The sequence below is a fragment of the Scyliorhinus canicula genome, chromosome 10 (assembly GCF_902713615.1).
Source record: "Scyliorhinus canicula chromosome 10, sScyCan1.1, whole genome shotgun sequence".
Taxonomy (NCBI): domain Eukaryota; kingdom Metazoa; phylum Chordata; class Chondrichthyes; order Carcharhiniformes; family Scyliorhinidae; genus Scyliorhinus; species Scyliorhinus canicula.
In genome coordinates, this window is record NC_052155.1 from 5,398,091 (window position 1) to 5,417,325 (window position 19,235).

Consider the following 19,235-nt stretch of genomic DNA (forward strand, 5'->3'; position numbering starts at 1 on the left):
ACCTTCTGCCATCACTAGAGACCAGTCCTCCTGGTCACTCTGCCCGAGCTGACTGCTGCTGCCACCTTGTCCCAGGCAGTGGATGCCTTGTGGTTCACCCTCCGGGATGCTCAGGGGAACAGGACACCCTCCTGGTCTCCACTGCGTCCAGGAGCCTCCCCAGGTCAGCATCCTCAAATCCTGGGGCTGGTCTCTTCGGCGCCATTGTTGCGAGCTGGCTGGGGTTGGCTGAGCAAGTGCAGCTTAAGTGCTACTCGACGTTGTTAGCAGGGGGCTGGCGAGTGAGGTCGCGGCGAATCAGCTGGTGAGCCTGCATTCGGGGTAGGAAGCCCGCGAGGCCTCGATTAGTGGGCCAATTAACATTGAATAGTGTTGCCGGCCTCGCTGGGCCGAGCGCCGGGAATCTCGCAACAATTCCCGCTCGCTAGCATACTTAAAAAATGTGCCAGAGAATCGCGGCCAGCGAAAAATGAAATTGTGAATTTATGCAAAAAGTGGTGAGAATATAAAGTATAAGGTGCAACACACGGATTGGTTGAAACAAAGCATCAATGGATTTAACGGGAGTCGACGTCAATATATGGGGAAAAAGGGAACTGAAGGTTATGCTGATAGATTTATATAAGGACAGGCAGGAGGAGGTTCAAGTGGAACATGAATACTGGCAAGGACAGGCAGGCCAAAAGACCTGTTTCTCTGCTGCAAATCCTATTTAATCCTATGCAATGCTGTTCCCCTCATTAATGTCCACATAGAACTTGTGTTACCTGAATGTTCTTGAGGAAAGGAAGTGATACCGGTGGGGCACATCTTTAGAAATCTGCTTCACTTACCGTCCTCCTCCCTTGCTTCTCGCATTTCTCCTCAATTCCATGGCAAACTGAAAGCAACCGTACTCCCAGCAGGTAGGCTGGTGGTGCTTTTTGGTTCAGGCTCCAAGTGTTTTCAGCCCCACAGTCAGTCAGAGGAAAGTTCAAATCTATACAGGCGGAATACAAAAAAAATATCTTTAATCAAACTTGCGTTCCTTGCTGTAGTGGTCATTGTTGAAATTTTCAGCAGTTGTCAGGCTCAATTCTGAGTGTATCAGTTGATCCTGATAACAGTTGTCTGTGTCCTTTACTCATTTGTGCAAATAGAGACAGTAACATGTTTGATAATCTACTTCATTTATTATTGCCACTAACCTTAATGCCCTAATCGATCAGAGAGATTTGCATTGGCCTCATATGTAAAACTTGCATGCATGGATATTATTGAGGCTAAGTTATGAAAATGTCTTTTGCAAGCCCAGTCTCAAATGTAGTTAAAAATCTTTTTCTGTTTCTAAGTAAAAACACGGCATTTCTTTAGTTTATTGCTCTTCTTGCTTGGATGCATTCCTGTCTAGTGTTTTATGACTATCCAGTTGCTTGAAGCGTATGCCAAATAGAGATGAGAGGCCTAGTTTTTATTGCTTCTTATCATTGCTTTTTCCTGATCTATAGTTTCTCTGTAAACCTTTGATGCTCTTTACTTTCTGTTTGAAAAGGCTTCCCATCCAAATTTTTTAACTCCACACCTAGTTTATTTATTGACATGAGTCTAACTTTAGAGTATCCTGATATTCATCCATGATAATATTTTCCAGTTGGGTGTATCTCTTCTCACCTAGTTAGACCATAAGACATAGGAGCAGAATTAGGCTACTCGGCCCTTCGAGTCTGCTCTTCCATTCAATCATGGCTGATATTTTTCTCATCCCCATTATCCCTGGTCCCTTTATTAATCAAGAACCTATCTATCTCTGTCTTAAACACATTAAGTGATTTGGTCTCTACAGCCTTCTGCGGCAAAGAGTTCCACAGATTCACGCCCGTCTGGCTGAAAAAATTCCTCCTCATCTCTGTTTTAAAGGATCGTCCCTTTAGTCTGAGATTGTGCCCTCTGGTTCTAGTTTTTCCGACCAGTGGAAACATCCTCTCCACGTCCACTCTATCGAGGCCTCGCAGTCCTAGCCAGAGAATTACCTCCAAGCCCATCATCTCTGCCGTCTCTAAGGAAGCCCCTTCACCCCTTTCATACTTCTCAACTCTATACTGTCCTTTGGTAATATGACTTGAACACAATGTCAGGTCCACATGTATGCAAATGACGCCCACCAAGTGTCGCTAAATTATCAGATTGCTTCTCTGACATCTAGTGCTGTATAAGCAGAGATTTTGCTAAGCTAAATATTGGGAACACTATTGTCTGTGGTCCCCAGCACAAACTCTATTCTCTCGCCATGGACTCCATCCACTTTCTCCATGGTATCTGGCTGAGGCTTATCCAGGACCATTAGCAACGCTGGTGTCATATTTGACACCCAGGAGAACTTCCAACTGCATATTTGCTGCCCTATCACTTAGACCACCTACTTCCAACTGACTCTATCCCTGCCTCAACTCATCAGTCATTGAAATTTTATTAAAGGGAGTGTAAAAATGTTAGTTCTTGAGGCTAAACAACTGGCTTTTTGAAACATGATTTAATCCAATTCTTTCTATATTATTCACTATTGCGTCCCTATTCGAATTAGTGTAAAACCATATTGATGTTCTTAGAAGTTGCACTTTACATTTCAGATTCCGAATTACCCCAAATGAAATGTTACATTAAAATTTCTGTGCATGTATAGAAGTTATTGTTGCATTCTATTCCACTCATTTTGTGGTCTTTGCTTGTAGGTATTCAGGAGCCTGAAAAGGCTGATGACAGCTGTAAAGACGAGGCCGCATCACCTCCCCCTGCAGATGATACTTGTCCTGCGGAAGATAGTTCTTCAAAACCAGCAGAACAGGAGAAGACAACAGAGACGGATGAAACTTGTCCTGCAGAAGAAAAAGAAAGCGCTTCAAAAACAGCGGAGGCTGACAAGAAGGCAACAGAGGAAGGCGAGTCTTGCCCTGTGGAAGGAGATTCTTCAAAAACAGATGAAGCTGCCAAAACAGATTCTGCAGAAGAGAAGAAGGAAGGGGAAGGAGAGTCTTGCCCTCGGGAAGAAGATTCTTCAAAAACAGAAGAGGCTGCAAAGACTGATACTGCAGAAGAGGAGAAACCAGCAGAGGCAGGTGCGTCTTGCCCCGTGGAACAAAGTGCGGCCGATGCAAAAGACGAGCAGTTACCAACCATTGTTGATAATGGCTTTAAAAGGGTAAATTGCAGAATTGATGCATTGGGAAGCAAGATGGATGGACTGATCGACAGCATTAAATCTCTTCAGGATTCTATGAGCAAGGAGCAAGTAGATGACGAAAAGCAACAAGGTGCAGAACGGCCAAAATCACAATCGCCACCAGCATCGCCAGAAGCTGCACCACGAACAGCAACACCAGAATCAAAACCACCAGGAGAAAAGACACCAGAAGCATCAACACCAGAATCAAAATCACCAGGAACAGCTTCACCAGAACCTTAGGCAGAAACAAAAGCAGAATAAATGATGGAACCAGGACAGCAGTGCAATACACCCTCTTCTAACCTCTGTGAAAAGACACTGTAAGGTTGCGTCTTCTTATGTAAAACACTCTAACAAAAAAGACTGAAGGCAATAATTACGTTAGTGACCCTGGTGTACTTTAAAAGAAACCATGTAAAAAAAAATCTGTGCAATAAAGATCTTATTGGCAGTTAATTCTGACTTCTGATTTGTGTTCATTAATCTATTTGGAAATGTCTCAATTATTGGTTCCAGGTAATTACAACAAAACACATTTAATCTCTTGAAAAGAATTGGAAATATTGATGTTTCTTCCTCTGCCTTGGTTAGTGGAAATTGTTTCATATTTTCTAGATCTAAGCCGCATGTAATCAGTATTTAAAGGGAAGCTAGACATACCTGAGGAAGAAAGAAGTAGAAACGTACATTGACAGGGTGAGATCATAGGATCATAAAAAATGGGAGCTGGAGTAAGCCAGCTCTTCAATTAAATGATGGTCGACCCGATATAAAAGAAAAATACTGTGGATTCTAGGGATGTGAAATAAAAATTAAAGTGCAGTAAAACTCAGCAGGTCTGTGTAGAAAGAGAGTTAATGTCTTGAGTTCAGCGTGATTCTTCTTCAGAACTGAAGGCTGTGGTCAGAACTCCACTTTCCTTTCTGTCCCCATTCCCGTGACTCTATTGTAGATCAAAAATCTGTTTGACTGAACCTTAAATATATTCAATGACCCAATTTAGACTAATGACCCTCTGAGAGAAGAAATTTCTACTAATCTATGTCTTAATTGAGGGCCCTTGGGCTGGATTCTCCGCTCCTGAGACTAGGGGCAGGATTCTCCGTTGATACTGTAATCGGCGAAGAATCCCTGTTTGCCCGCAAAACGGCATCAGCGAGGAGTACGCCGCACGCCGTTGGGACAGCCTCAGGATGTTAACTGAAGGCCCCCCCCCCAATGGGCTGAGTTTCCAACGGCGCAGGTCACATGTGCTCTCAGTTTTCCTGAACCCAGCGTGGCAGCTGCAGACTGTGGCCAGCGCCAACACTGTCGAGGGGAGCCATGCAGCTGGGCGAGGAGGCTTCGATGAGGGCTGGGGGCAGCTGAGGGGTGGCCCTGAGGTGTCTAGGGGGGTGCTATCTGGCAGGTCTGGCCTGCATGCGGCCAGCACCATGTTGTACAGCGTGACTGCTGCAGGTCGTCGCTGTGTGCATGCGCGGCCACGGACCTGGCAATTCTCCAGGCATTTATATTGGGAATGCCTTGCGTTTTACGTGGCGCGGCTGCTAGCCCCTCACCCGTCGGAGGATTGGTTCTGGGGCCTCACCGATTTTGTTATCGTAAATCCAGACACTTCCTCCGGACATAGCCTCAAAATCGGAGAATCCAGCCCTATGTATTGACGTAGCCGGATTTGTTTACTTTCATGACAGCAAACCTGGTGCCTATTCAGCGACTGTGGAGTGGCTAGCATTGGCACCACGTGGAACACAATCGATTCCAATGAAAACCGGTGCGGGATACACCGGGTCCATGATTGACACTCGGGAGGCTGACAAGCTGCAGCTGCACCTACACATTACACTCCCCAGACACACTCATCCCAGGCAACAAGGTGGCACTGGTTGCGCTGGAGCCCGCCCATCCCGCCGATGGGTCGGCTGGAGCCAGAGGGCACCTAGGGCAGTGCCCTGGGGGAGACACCAATACCTGTGGCCCTATGTTCACAGTGGGCTATCAGCACCATGCATGGCTGCCTGGCAGGCCACGGAAATGGTGCTCCGTGCCCACCACCCCGACCTCACAGCTCACCTCCGCCCATCTTCCCCGGCCCTGGCAGAAGCCCCCTTGGCCATCGGCACAACTGTCAGCAAACTCCAGCGACGTTGGACACTTTCCATATACCCCCTCTCACTCCCGTAGCAGCCACAACGCTGGTTTCGCGATTTTTAAAAGCACAAGTGAAACTCCGTTGGGAATTCGGTCCATTGAAGGTGGAGAATCGCGGAGACCCCAGAGAATAGCGAGTCAGGCCCGCTAATGGCCTACCTCTTTCCGCGCGGCCCGCTGTTCGGTTGCCGACCTGTTGCTCTGCGCCGTGTTCTGGAAAATACAGAATGTGTCGTTTGAAACATAGAAGTCTGCCAATATCTGGTCTGGGAGAGTGCAGGGAAAGATCCCACAAGAGGTTGGTGGCAGCTGAAAAGAGCAGAAACTGTGGCCAGCTCTTCTGTCAAAAATGCAGTCAATTTCAGTCTGTCAGAATTGTTATTACAACCAACAGGAGAAAAGGGGAGGAGAAATAAAAGAGAGAGAGAGAGAAACAGCAACAGGAGAGAAGGGGAGGAGAACTAAAAGAGAGAGAGAGAGAAACAGCAACAGGAGAGAAGGGGAGGAGAACTAAAAGAGAGAGAGAAACAGCAACAGGAGAGAAGGGGAGGAGAACTAAAAGAGAGAGAGAGAGAGAGTCTGAAGGTCCCTACAACAAACCAGCAGCATCCAGAATCACTAATCGTTTTTCCTTTCTGTAAAGAAAGTGTTTGCAACTTTTAAAAAAAAGTATAATAATAAAATAACTTAACCTGAAAAAGTGGTTATTAGCTTACTTCACTTCCTTAATAACGCAGGACCCAGGACATCGATGCTATTAAGGGGTAAGTAGGTAAAATTCTTCGGTGAAGGTATGGGTTATACCGGGGAATAACTTGGAAATATAGTTTGACCTGAATAGCACCCACCGAAGCCTGCATCGGAGTCAGGGAGCGAGAATCCCTGTCACCATTTGGAATATCGGCCCTTTTTGGTATAGAGGGAATTCTAAGACAGAGTGGTGAATTTACAAAAACATGGCGCCCAAGTGGGGCAGAAGCCCATAATTACGTCCAGCCTGTTTTTTTGCTTTCTCCATGGCATCCAGCGTGGAGGCCTAGAATATTAGACGTTTCTAGGTAAACAGAATGGGGGCTAGAGTAGGGGCTAGAATATTAGAAGTTTCTAGTTCCCAAGAAACGATTGGAATATTAGAAGTTTCTAACCGGCACAAAGTCTAGAATATTAGAAGTTTCTGGTCTATGTGTGAGTCAGACTTTACCTGCCGAGTTTAGTCTGGAAAGGATATTCTGTGGATCGAGGGGACTGAAACTCAGGTTGGGTGTGAATCAGCAGACTAGAAGATGCTGACCCTGAGTGAAAGTCTGCAAGACATCTTGGTGACAGCACTAAAAATCTTGTATCCATTACTGGTAAAAGGAGGCCAAAAAATAAATCATCCTTAGAGTAAGGCAGATTGTGTGGAAAATTTTCTGGAAAATGGGGACGCCTAGAATTCAGAGACCAATAACCAATCGACCCTTAACTAAAACAGGAAGATAGTGCCTTAGTCAGCCTTGGATAGGGCCCAGAAAGGGTACTTATCCTTAATTTCAGATTGCAACTGAAAGGGACAACCAGGAACAGAACTTGAATTCCGAAAAATGGCAATGAGAATAATCCTCTTGCTCTGAAACATGGTCAAGAGAGTTGAAACAATGAAACAAGAGTAGAAAAGCTTAACAGAGGCAAAAAAAACTCCTGCAGAAGTGAAACTTAACCGCATGGAGGGGTCTCAAAATTTTGTTAAGAATAACTAAAACCCTACAGAATAGAGGTCCAAGATCTCAGTGGATAAATGTGTATGTGTGTGTTTAATAAGGATTTGTGAAATCCTACAGAGTAGAGATCCAAGATCTGAGTGGATGAATGTGTGTGTGTATGTCTAATAAGGAATTGTGAATTTCCTTTAATGTTTGTATTTAAAAAAAAAGTTGTATTTTGTAAAGCCGATTTTCACATAAATTGGAAGTTATAAATAGCAGGTAGAAATGTGATCAGTATTATGGGATAGTGAATCGGTATGTTCAGAACTAAATTGGTCTCAGAATAAACAGATAAAGAGTTTGTGCGGGGCAGCAGGCAGCAGTCAGCTGCTTTGCAGACTTTGAAATTGCTGCGTTGAAATTGAAACTGCATGGCTCCGCAGGGTCCTAGTGCCTGGCGATCACACAAAGTCATCACACAAAGTCATATGCAGAAATAATGATGTTTAGAATGCTAAATACCTTGAAGAAGGAGCTTTAGAAAATAAAGATATTAAAACCAATTGATAATACAGAGGAAATTTGGGTGAAGCTACCCACTGAGACTGCAGGGAAAATAATCTGTGAAGCTGTCAAATGTAAAGACAAGATTGTTCAGATTCTGGGTACACATACAGTTGAATTAGAGAAGCATGGTATCTGGAGCAAAAGAAATGGTATCACAATTTCTCACTCAGGGGTGCAATGACAGAAGGAGGAGGCTTAACAGGCCTTAATTGTATGATGTACATCAATGATAAGGAAAATAAACCAGTTCAAAAAGAAATGGTGGCAAAAGAAATCCGGAAGTCCTGGAGAGGGCACTTCTGGGATAATCCAAATGAAAATAGAAAGTACAAATTAAAGAATAGGGCCCTCTCCACCCTTGATCTGTTCATTTGATTTTCAGATGGAAAAAATAAATAACGAACCAGTTCACAAGAAGGAAGAGAACTACACTCCAGAGAGGAATCTTTTAGACAGGATTGGGGGGGGGGGGGAACTAATGATACAATTGGCTACATATTTGAGGGAATTAAATGACAGAACCCGGAGGAAAACTTTACGGGTTAGAAACAAATCAAAATATCAAATTATAACTGGACAGTGAAACCTCCGGTCAGACATCTCTAACTGGACATTAGCTGATGGGTGATCTGCGGTCTCCATGGAGTATGTACTACGCGGTGGAATTATTAAGGGTCTCGGCAGATAGCAGCGACTGACGAGGAACCCCAATATGATAAATGACAATAGTTTAAGAATTTTTGTAGCTTGATACCACAGCGGGAAAATTGTTACCAATGCAGCAAAACAATATTGCATTGAAGAGCTGTAATCGTTATTAAAAAAAAAATTCATGTAAATTGATAGGGACTGTTATATATATGATAAGGGGGGTATGTGTGTCATTAAAGAACTTGATCCGCATTTCTAAACTGTGTGAATGTTTTAATAGAGGGGTAGTTTAGTGTGTTTTCTTGATTTAACTATATAGTACATTACAAATAATATTGATGTTGTTTATATGCCATATTTAGTATGTAATAATTATTGTTCCCAAAGCCAAGAAGGAATGTTTCGATATTGATATTAAATTTTGTTAACAGTTGAAAATATGTAAAGTTGTAACACACAGTCTATTTGTGTGGTTAGGTAATGAGTAATGTGTTAAGATAAGACTTAAAATTTTTACTATGTATTTAACAATAGGGAGAATTTGTTTGAAAAAGAGACGGTTCAATGTGGTTTTGCAAATGCTGTAATGGAAAATATACACTTTGTCAGAAAGATATTCTCTCATGTAAACCAGAGGTTGGCAGACTTACATTATTCACGACAATATTAGACATTAATGGGGAAGTTAGGAATACAAGCAGGATCAATTGAACATTTTAAATTAATAAAACAAGGGGATCAGTGGGTGGTACATGATATTATAATTACCCCATTCCAATCCGAAATGGAAAACAATTTGGACGATGGAAAAATGGGACACGTAACAGCCAGTGATGGACAAAAGGTCTTTTGGTTACTGATGAACTGAGTTGTGTGCTGGTTCTAAGGGACATGAGGAAGCTTCTACGGTGCTGCTATCCCAAGGAAGTAAAATGCTTTGGAGGTAGTGGAACACACGGAAAGCTATTGTGTTACCTTCCTGAGCGGCTATGGCTATGGTTCACGGTAATTGGACTGGAACAGAAAACAAGACTCTTATTGACACTGGTCTGTGATATGCATACAAATGACAAAGATCGGGGATGTATGTTAGTACAATTGGATGGGGGGGAAAATAAACCAAATTATAGTAATGTTTCAAATGTCAAGACGGGGTGTTCCGGAAAATACAGAATGTGTCGTTTGAAACATAGAAGTCTGCCAATATCTGGTCTGGGAGAGTGCAGGGAAAGATCCCACAAGAGGTTGGTGGCAGCTGAAAAGAGCAGAAACTGTGGCCAGCTCTTCTGTCAAAAATGCAGTCAATTTCAGTCTGTCAGAATTGTTATTACAACCAACAGGAGAGAAGGGGAGGAGAAATAAAAGAGAGAGAGAGAGAAATAGCAACAGGAGAGAAGGGGAGGAGAACTAAAAGAGAGAGAGAGAGAAACAGCAACAGGAGAGAAGGGGAGGAGAACATAGAACATAGAACAGTACAGCACAGAACAGGCCCTTCGGCCCTCGATGTTGTGCCGAGCAATGATCACCCCACTTAAACCCACATACCCCTAACCCAACAATCCCCCCATTAACCTTTACACTACGGGCAATTTAGCATGGCCAATCCACCTAACCCGCACATCTTTAGACTGTGGGAGGAAACCGGAGCACCCGGAGGAAACCCACGCACACACGGGGAGGACGTGCAGACTCCACACAGACAGTGACCCAGCCGCGAATCGAACCTGGGACCCTGGAGCTGTGAAGCATTGATGCTAACCACCATGCTACCGTGAGGCCCCGTGAGGAACTAAAAGAGAGAGAAACAGCAACAGGAGAGAAGGGGAGGAGAACTAAAAGAGAGAGAGAGAGAGAGAGTCTGAAGGTCCCTACAACAAACCAGCAGCATCCAGAATCACTAATCGTTTTTCCTTTCTGTAAAGAAAGTGTTTGCAACTTTAAAAAAAAAGTATAATAATAAAATAACTTAACCTGAAAAAGTGGTTATTAGCTTACTTCACTTCCTTAATAACGCAGGACCCAGGACATCGATGCTATTAAGGGGTAAGTAGGTAAAATTCTTCGGTGAAGGTATGGGTTATACCGGGGAATAACTTGGAAATATAGTTTGACCTGAATAGCACCCACCGAAGCCTGCATCGGAGTCAGGGAGTGAGAATCCCTGTCACCATTTGGAATATCGGCCCTTTTTAGTATAGGGGGAATTCTAAGACAGAGTGGTGAATTTACAAAAACAGCCGGCGCGGAGACGGCAACCACGCGCTGGCGCGGAGACGGCCGGCGCCCGCATGCGCAGACCTGCGCCGGCCGTGTAGGGCCGACTTTCGGCGGCGGAGCAGCGCACAGCACTCCGGCGCCATTCTAGCCCCCGAGGAACAGGAGAATTACTGGGCTTGGAGGCCTGTTTTTTCATCCAATTATAGATTCCCTGTTCCTTCTTCCAGATCATTAATGTATATCGTATAGCTGTGATCCCAACACTAATACTTGCGGAACGCTAGTCACCAGTTGTCATCCTGAAAAGGACTCCTTTATCCCCACTCTCTGTCTTCTGCCAGTCAGCGAATCCTCTATCCATGCCAATACCTTGCCTCTGACAAGCACGCCTTTCAGGACTTGTGGGAGGAAACCGGAGCACCCGGAAGAAAGCCAAGCAGACATGGGGAGATCGTGCAGACCCAAGCTGGGAATTGAACCCTGGTCCCTGGCGCTGAGAAGCAGGGGACGTTGGGATTTTCACATTAACTTCATTGTAGTGTTAATATAAGCCTAATAAAAAATATTATAACAGTGCTAACCACCGTGCCGCCCATATTGATTGATACCTCTCCCTCAATCCCCAGAGGTAAATATTAGTAGCCTGTATCATCTATAAGATGTATGCAGCAACTTACCAAATCTCTCAGTCATCTTCCAAACCTGTGACCTCTATTACCTGCAAGGATCAGGGCAGCAGTTGCATGGGAACACCACCACCACTAAATTCCCTCCAAGCCACTCACCATCCTGACTTGGAGCTATATCGGTCGTTCATTCACTGTCATGGGGCAAAATCCTGGAACTCCCTCCCCAATGACATTGTGTGTGTACCCACATCAGATGGACTGCAGCGGTGCAAGAAGGCAGCTCACCACCACCTTCTCAAGGGCAATTATGGATGGACGATAATCGCTGACCCCACACCATTGAAGTAGAAGGCTAAAACATGCTCAGTATTATGATTTGGGAGGGAGTGTCTGCGTTTTAAAATTTTTTAATTGATTTACGGTGGAACGGTGGCTAGCACTACTGCCTACAGCGCCAGGGACCCATATTCGATTCCAGCCTTGGGTGTCTAACTGTGAGGAGTTTGCACTTTCTCCCCGTGTCTGCATGGGTTTCCTCCGGATGCTCCAGTTTTCTCCCACAGTCCAAAGATGTGCAGGTAAGGTGGATCGGCCATGATAATGTTGCCCCCCCCCCCCCCCCCCCCCACCCCCGGGTGTCCAGGGATATGCAGGTTAGGTGGATTGACCATGATAACATTGTCCCGCAGACCAAGGATATGCGGGTTAGGTGGATCGGCCATGATAACGTTGCCCCTCAGTGTCCAGGGATGTGCGGGTTAGGTGGGGTTACGGGAGGTGAGGACCTGGGTAGGTTGCTGTATCAGTGGATTGGTGCTGATTCGGTGGGCCGAATAGCCTCCTGGGCTGCAGGGATTCTATACTACATTGGGTTCGGGTTACGGGAGGTGAGGACCTGGGTAGGTTGCTGTATCAGTGGATTAGTGCCGACTCGATGGGCCGAATAGCCCCCTTCTGGGCTGCAGGGATTCTATTCTGCATTGGGTTCGGGTTACGGGAGGTGAGAGGACCTGGGTAGGTTGCTGGATCAGTGGATTGGTGCTGATTCGATGGGCCGAATAGCCTCCTGGGCTGCAGGGATTCTATACTGCATTGGGTTAGGCTCACTGCTTGGACCAGGGTTGCCATGTGGTTGAAGAGGTTCAGCAAGTGGGGGGGGGAGACGGCCCAGCTGGGCACAGGTCACGTGGTCGCCCCGCCCCCTGCAGACGTCACAATGCCGGCGCGCGCCCCGGCCGTTACCATTCAACCGGCGCCGGCTGTGTGGCTGGCTGAGGTCCGCGAGCAGCTCTCTCCTCCCCACACCACTCCCAGCGTCCAGGCGCTTTAACGGTGAGCGCGATTCATGGTGGCAGCAGCAGCAGCTTGGCTGCTGATGTTATCACGGGAGTCTCTACCGAAGTGTCCCACCGTCCCGATGGTTCATACACGCTCGGAAAACCCGGGCAGAAACTGCGCGGGAAGTCACTGCCGGTGCCATCTTGGAACGTGCGCCCAGAGGCACGCGGCGCTGCTCACGTGCACAGTGCTGCCAATCAGACATCAGCTCCTCCCCTCACCGTCCAGCCCCGCCCCTCACCACACAGCCCCGCCCCTCACCACACAGCCCTGCCCCCACCACACAGCCCTGCCCCTCACCACGCAGCCCCGCCCCTCACCACACCCCCACATCCAGCTCCTCCCCTCATCACCCAGCCCCGCCCCTCACCACACCCCCACATCCAGCTCCTCCCCTCACCACCCAGCCCCGCCCCTCACCACACAGCCCTGCCCCCACCACACAGCCCCGCCCCTTACCACACAGCCCTGCCCCCACCACACAGCCCTGCCCCTTACCACACAGCCCCGCCCCTCACCACACAGCCCTGCCCCCACCACACAGCCCCGCCCCTTACCACACAGCCCTGCCCCCACCACACAGCTCTGCCCCTCACCACACAGCTCTGCCCCTTACCACACAGCCCCGCCCCTCACCACACAGCTCCGCCCCTCACCACACAGCCCCGCCCCTCACCACACAGCCCCGCCCCTCACCACACAGCTCCGCCTCTTACCACACTGCCCTGCCCCTTACCACACAGCCCAGCCCCCAACACCCAGCCCTGCCCCTCACCACCCAGCCCTGCCCCTCACCACCCAGCCCTGCCCCTCACCACACAGCTCCGCCCCTTACCACACAGCCCCGCCCCTCACCACACAGACCTGCCCCCACCACACAGCCCTGCCCCCACCACACAGCCCCGCCCCAACACACAGCCCCGCCCCCAACACACAGCCCCGCCCCCACCACCCATCTCCGCCACTCACCACACAGCCCTGCCCCCACCACACAGCCCTGCCCCTCACCACACAGCCCTGCCCCTCACCACACAGCCCCGCCCCTCACCACACAGCCCCGCCCCTCACCACACAGCCCCGCCCCCAACACAGCCCTGCCCCTCACCACACCCCCACATCCGGCTTCTCCCCCCACCACACAGCCCCGCCCCTCACCACACAGCCCCGTCCCTCACCACGCAGCCCCGCCCCTCACCACACCCCCACATCCAGCTCCTCCCCTCACCACCCAGCCCCGCCCCTCACCACACCCCCACATCCAGCTCCTCCCCTCACCACCCAGCCCCGCCCCTCACCACACAGCCCTGCCCCCACCACACAGCCCCGCCCCTTACCACACAGCCCTGCCCCTCACCACACAGCTCCGCCCCTTACCACACAGCCCCGCCCCTCACCACACAGCTCCGCCCCTCACCACACAGCCCCGCCCCTCACCACACAGCTCCGCCTCTTACCACACTGCCCTGCCCCTTACCACACAGCCCAGCCCCCAACACCCAGCCCTGCCCCTCACCACCCAGCCCTGCCCCTCACCACACAGCTCCGCCCCTTACCACACAGCCCCGCCCCTCACCACACAGCCCTGCCCCCACCACACAGCCCTGCCCCACCACACAGCCCCGCCCCCAACACACAGCCCCGCCCCCACCACCCATCTCCGCCACTCACCACACAGCCCTGCCCCCACCACACAGCCCTGCCCCTCACCACACAGCCCTGCCCCTCACCACACAGCCCCGCCCCTCACCACACAGCCCCGCCCCCAACACAGCCCTGCCCCTCACCACACCCCCCCATCCGGCTCCTCCCCCCACCACACAGCCCCGCCCCTCACCACACAGCCCCGTCCCTCACCACGCAGCCCCGCCCCTCACCACACCCCCACATCCGGCTCCTCCCCTCACCACACAGCCCCGCCCCTCACCACACAGCCCGTCCCTCACCACGCAGCCCCGCCCCTCACCACACCCCCACATCCGGCTCCTCCCCTCACCACACAGCCCCACCCCTTGCCACACAGCTCCGCCCCTCACCACACAGCTCCGCCCCTCACCATACAGCTCCGCCCCTCACCACACAGCTCTGCCCCTCACCACACAGCCCTGCCCCTCACCACACAGCTCTGCCCCTCACCACACAGCTCCACCCCTCACCACACAGCTGCGCCCCACCACACAGCTCCGCCCCACCACACAACCCCGCCCCCTCACCACCCAGCCCCGCCCCCTCACCACCCAGCCCTGCCCCTCATCTCCAGCCCGCATCCAGCCCCGCCCCTCAACCCCACCCAGCCCCATCCCTCACCCCCGCCAGCCCCATCTCTCGTCCCCAGCCTGCCCCCCTGAACCCAGCCCCGCCCCTCATCCCCACCCAGCTTCATTCCCACCCTTCCCCTCATCCCTAGCCCGCCTCCCCACATTAGCCCTGCCCCCCCACCCAGCCCCGCCACTTACACCCAGCCCCTTACCCTCACCCAGCCCCACCCTCACCACCCAACCCTGACCCCAGCTCAATCCCACCCTCCACCCATTTCCTCCCTCATCTCCACTCAGCCCTACCCCTGACACTACCCAGCCCTGCCCCTGACCCACACACATGCAGCAGGTTGCAGTAGGAACACCTGATATGGTCGGAGGGCAGGCCGACTCCAGGGACTAGCTGCCGCCTGGATAGGATTCAGGCTTCTGGAAAGGGCAGTCCCATCTATAGCGGGGATGCAGTCTCAAAGCCAGGGAGTCCATGAGTGGTTGAGGCGAGCATCCAGCGCCTGCAGGTGCAGTTGCATAAGTCGAACCGCCTGCACGAGCAGGAAGTGGTGCCGCCCATTGTGCCACCCAGACCAACACCGCATGGGTAGCGTCCACAGTGGAGGCATTGAGGGTGGCGGTTTTGGCTATGGATCAGCACGTCTAAGGCCTGAGGCATTTTAGAACATAGAACATAAAGTGCAGAAGGAGGCCATTCGGCCCATCGAGTCTGCACCGACCCACTTAAGCCCTCACTTCCACCCTATCCCAATAACCCCTCCGAACCATTTTTTGGTCACTAAGGGCAATTTATCATGGCCTATCCACCTAATCTGCACGTCTTTGGACTGTGGGAGGAAACCGGAGCACCCGGAGGAAACCCAGCGGGGAATCGAACCTGGGACCCTGGCGCTGTGAAGCCACAGTGCTATCCACTTGTGCAGGTGATGCCCGAGGCCCTGGACAGGGTTTCCCGCTGACAGGTAGCCATGTGCCAGGGCCACCTGGACATTGCAGCGGCGCTCCAGAACATTGCCAAGTCACAGCTGATCATGGCTGAGAACATCAGCAGCATTGCCCGGGGCACTGGCAAACATGGCAAAGACCCAGAGGGAGGTGGTGCAGTCACAGGCTGATGTGGGACAGACCCAGAATGTGGTGGCACAGTGGCAGTCCCACAGGAGGCGGTCCACACCCTGTGCTCCATGGCCGTGATTATCGACACCCTGGTCGGGCAGGCATGGGCCTCCAGGACTGGCAGCGCCAGGTGTCTGGAGAGCCTCAGGGGATGATCCGCTCACACACCCGTCCCACAGAGTAGCCCTGAGGGAGTAGGAGGTGATGGGGTCCGTGTCAATGACTCCCGCAGGGGACATGCAGAAACACCACAGAGCCTCGGACGCTCTTCTCTCCTGCATCCTGTTCCTGGCGCATCTGGTGGGTAGCGGGCAGAACAGGGCGGCACAACGACACCTGGGACACCGGAGTAGCAGCCAGGCCCACCTAGGCCTGGCCGCCCCAGAGGGCACCCGCCAATAGGGGCTGGTTTAGCTCACTGGGCTAAATCACTGGCATTTAAAGCAGGCCAGCAGCACGGTTCGATTCCCGTACCAGCCTCCCCGGACAGGCGCCGAAATATGGCGACTAGGGGCTTTTCACAGTAACTTCATTGAAGCCTACTCGTGACAATAAGCGATTTTCATTTCATTTCAAAGGGGACCCAGCTCACGGGGCGGGAATCACAGCAGGCAGCCTCCTGTCCAGATGTCCTGCCCTGGATCCAGCTAGCCATATCGTTCGGGCCCGTAAGGCCCAAAAGGTAGACACCAGTTAAGTTTTTTTTTTAAAATGTATTTATTCAGAGTTTTCAATAAGTTTACAAAACCCTCCAAAAAGGAAAATAATACAAAGAAAGAAGGGCAACATGCCAACAGAACAACTTAACCCTCTAAACAATAAACAGTTTAGCAAATTAACACCAAATTCAAAACAGGATAGAGCATGCGCCCCTTACAAAAAGGAAAATAAATCCCCCCCCCCCCCCCCCCCCCCCGGGTTGCTGCTGCTGTTTTCTTTTTAAATTAAGGTTTTGAAAATTTTTCCATATTACATAGTAATAATCTTAACGCAGCAACTTAGCGAACATTAACCTAGTACATAAGGAGAATATACATCAGCCATCCACTAGACGTTACGCCACGCGCCTCGATCCTCCCACCCCCTCCCATTGGGGCACTCACACCCCCCCCCACCCAATGGGTCGCTGCTGCTGCTGAAGTGTTAATTTTCCCCGCGAAGTCAGCGGACGGTATTGTGCCCCCGCTCAACAGCTCTGTATCCTTGGCAAAGTTATTTACACACATATGTAGGCATCCGTTCGTGGTTGTCCCTTGCTTCTCCCGGACGGATTTCGCTGACGTTGTCATCTCGTGCCGCACTTCCGCTTCTGCGGCTCTCCCGTCTTCCCCATTTTCTCTGTTCCTGTGGATGCCAAGTTTGTTAACGTTTCCCTGCCTCCCCCCTCCTCTTCCCTGGCTCTCCTCTATTGTTTCCTGTCTCTCTCCTCAGCCCCCCCCCCCCCCCCTCCCCGCTTCTGCCCTCCCCCGCCCGCCCCCCCCAGCCCTGTGGTTCGCTTTTCCTTCCTCTTAGATTTAGCTGTCCCTCCCTCCCACTCCTGGTCTATCTATCCCTCTCATGCTTTGGCTACTTTCCCGTTTCTTGGCTACCTGGCTGCTCTTCTGCTTGTTTGTTGGCCACGAACAGGTCCCGGAACAATTGGGTGAATGGCTCCCACTTTCTGTGGAAGCCGTCGTCTGACCCTCGGATGGCGAATTTGATTTTCTCCATTTGGAGAGATTCCGAGAGGTCGGACAGCCAGTCTTCAGCTTTGGGTGGTGCTGCTGACCGCCAGCCGAACAGGATTCTACGGCGGGCGATCAGGGAGGCAAAGGCCAGGGCGTCCGCCCTCCTCCCCAGGAATAGATCTGGCTGGTCTGAAACCCCGAAGACCGCCACTTTCGGGCATGGCTCCACCCTCACCCCCACCATTTTGGACATAGCCTCGAAGAAGGCTGTCCAGTACTCCACAAGTCTGGGGGAAGAACCTACTCATACGGGTTCTTGTTAAGTGGGCTCTATGTACCGCTTTTAGTTGCGTCAGGCTGAGCCTTGCGCACGTGGAGGTGGAGTTGACCCTATGCAGTGCTTCGCTCCAGAGTCCCCACCCTATCCCCAGGTCCTCCTCCCACTTCCTTCTTGTTGCATCCAGTACGGTGTCGGCCCCTTCTACCAGTCGGTCGTACATGTCGCTACAGTTTCCTTTGTCTAGTATGCTTGCGTCTAGTAACTCTTCCAGTCGTGTCTGTCGTGGTAGTTGTGGGTATGTCCTTGTCTCCTTTCGTAGGAAGTTTTTTAATTGCAGGTACCTTAGCTCGTTCCCCCTGGCTAGCTGGAATTTCTCTGTCAGTTCACCCAGTGTTGCGATCCTGCCGTCCGTGTATAGGTTCCTGACTGTCAGTGTCCCTCTGTCCTGTCCCCACCTTTTGAAGGTGGCGTCAGTCAGCGCTGGCATGAACCTATGGTTGTTGCAGATGCGAGCTTTACCTGACATTTTGGTCAGGCCAAATTGCTGCTGTAGTTGGTTCCAGGATTGGAGGGTGGCTATTACCACCGGGCTGCTGGAGTGTTGTTTGGGTGGGGATGGGGGTGCTACCATGGCTAGGGCCTGGAGTGAGGTCCCCCTGCAGGAGGTCTTCTCCGCGCGCACCCACTCGGCTTCTGGCTCTTTGATCCATCCCCTTACACGCTCAGCCGTCGCCGCCCAGTGGTAGAGTTGTAGGTTTGGGAGGGCAATCCCCCCCTGGATTTTGTTTTTTGCAAGACCTTCTTTGTGATCCTAGCACTCTGACACCAGTTAAGTTGGCAAAGGCGCAGGGCAGAGCATAGCGTTAGGGACTAAGTCACAAAGCTGTATATATTTGTTCAGGTCTGACCAACCATGTGCACATGTTCTGGTCGTGTCCTAAGCTCGTGAGATTCTGCGTCTCCTTTTGCACCATGTCGGTGATTCCTGCAAATTGAATTGGAGCCCTGACATTTGGGGTGTCAGACCTGTCGGAGCTGCAGACGGCAACGGGGGCCGATGTTCTGGCCTTCGCCGTGCTGATCGCTCGCAGGCTGGTTCTGTTGGAGTGGAGACCTGCTTTACCACCCACTGCTTCAGTATGGCTGGGGGATCTCACCAAGATTTTACATCTCAAGCACATTGTGAGGGGGGCTATTGAGCGGCTCTACAAAAGATGACAAATTAGTCACTGTCAGCCATTAGGGAGGGGGGAGGGTCTTTGGGGGTTGGGGAGGTGAGTGTATTGTTGCTTTTATTTGTTTTATTAAAATCACAGAATCCCTACATTGTAGGAGGAGGCCATTCGGGCCATCGAGTCGGCATCGAAAGACCACCCTACTTCGACCCAATCCCCCGCCCTATTCCTGCAACCCCACCCTAAGGGGCAATACGCATAACCTGCGCATCTTTGGACTGTGGGAGGAAACC

The 19,235-nt window shown here is 50.9% G+C and overlaps 2 protein-coding genes across 6 annotated transcripts in view; both read left to right on the plus strand.

The window, feature by feature from the left end:
• LOC119972206 (uncharacterized protein YMR317W-like) overlaps positions 1 to 3,655 on the plus strand; it is a 106,118-nt gene extending 102,463 nt beyond the window's left edge. For all 5 annotated transcript variants that reach the window (XM_038808554.1, XM_038808552.1, XM_038808553.1 and 2 more), the window contains one exon: positions 2,709 to 3,655. In XM_038808554.1, coding sequence (XP_038664482.1) covers positions 2,709 to 3,439 — 731 coding nt within the window. In that variant the 3' untranslated portion in view covers positions 3,440 to 3,655. The remainder of the gene's footprint in view (positions 1 to 2,708) is intronic.
• Positions 3,656 to 12,348: 8,693 nt separating this feature from the next.
• The window catches only part of LOC119972899, a 28,811-nt gene continuing 21,924 nt past the window's right edge, over positions 12,349 to 19,235 (plus strand). Inside the window, exons 1-2 of the mRNA XM_038810444.1 lie at positions 12,349 to 12,431; positions 16,399 to 16,502. The gene's annotated coding sequence lies outside the window, so the exon portion shown is untranslated. The remainder of the gene's footprint in view (positions 12,432 to 16,398; positions 16,503 to 19,235) is intronic.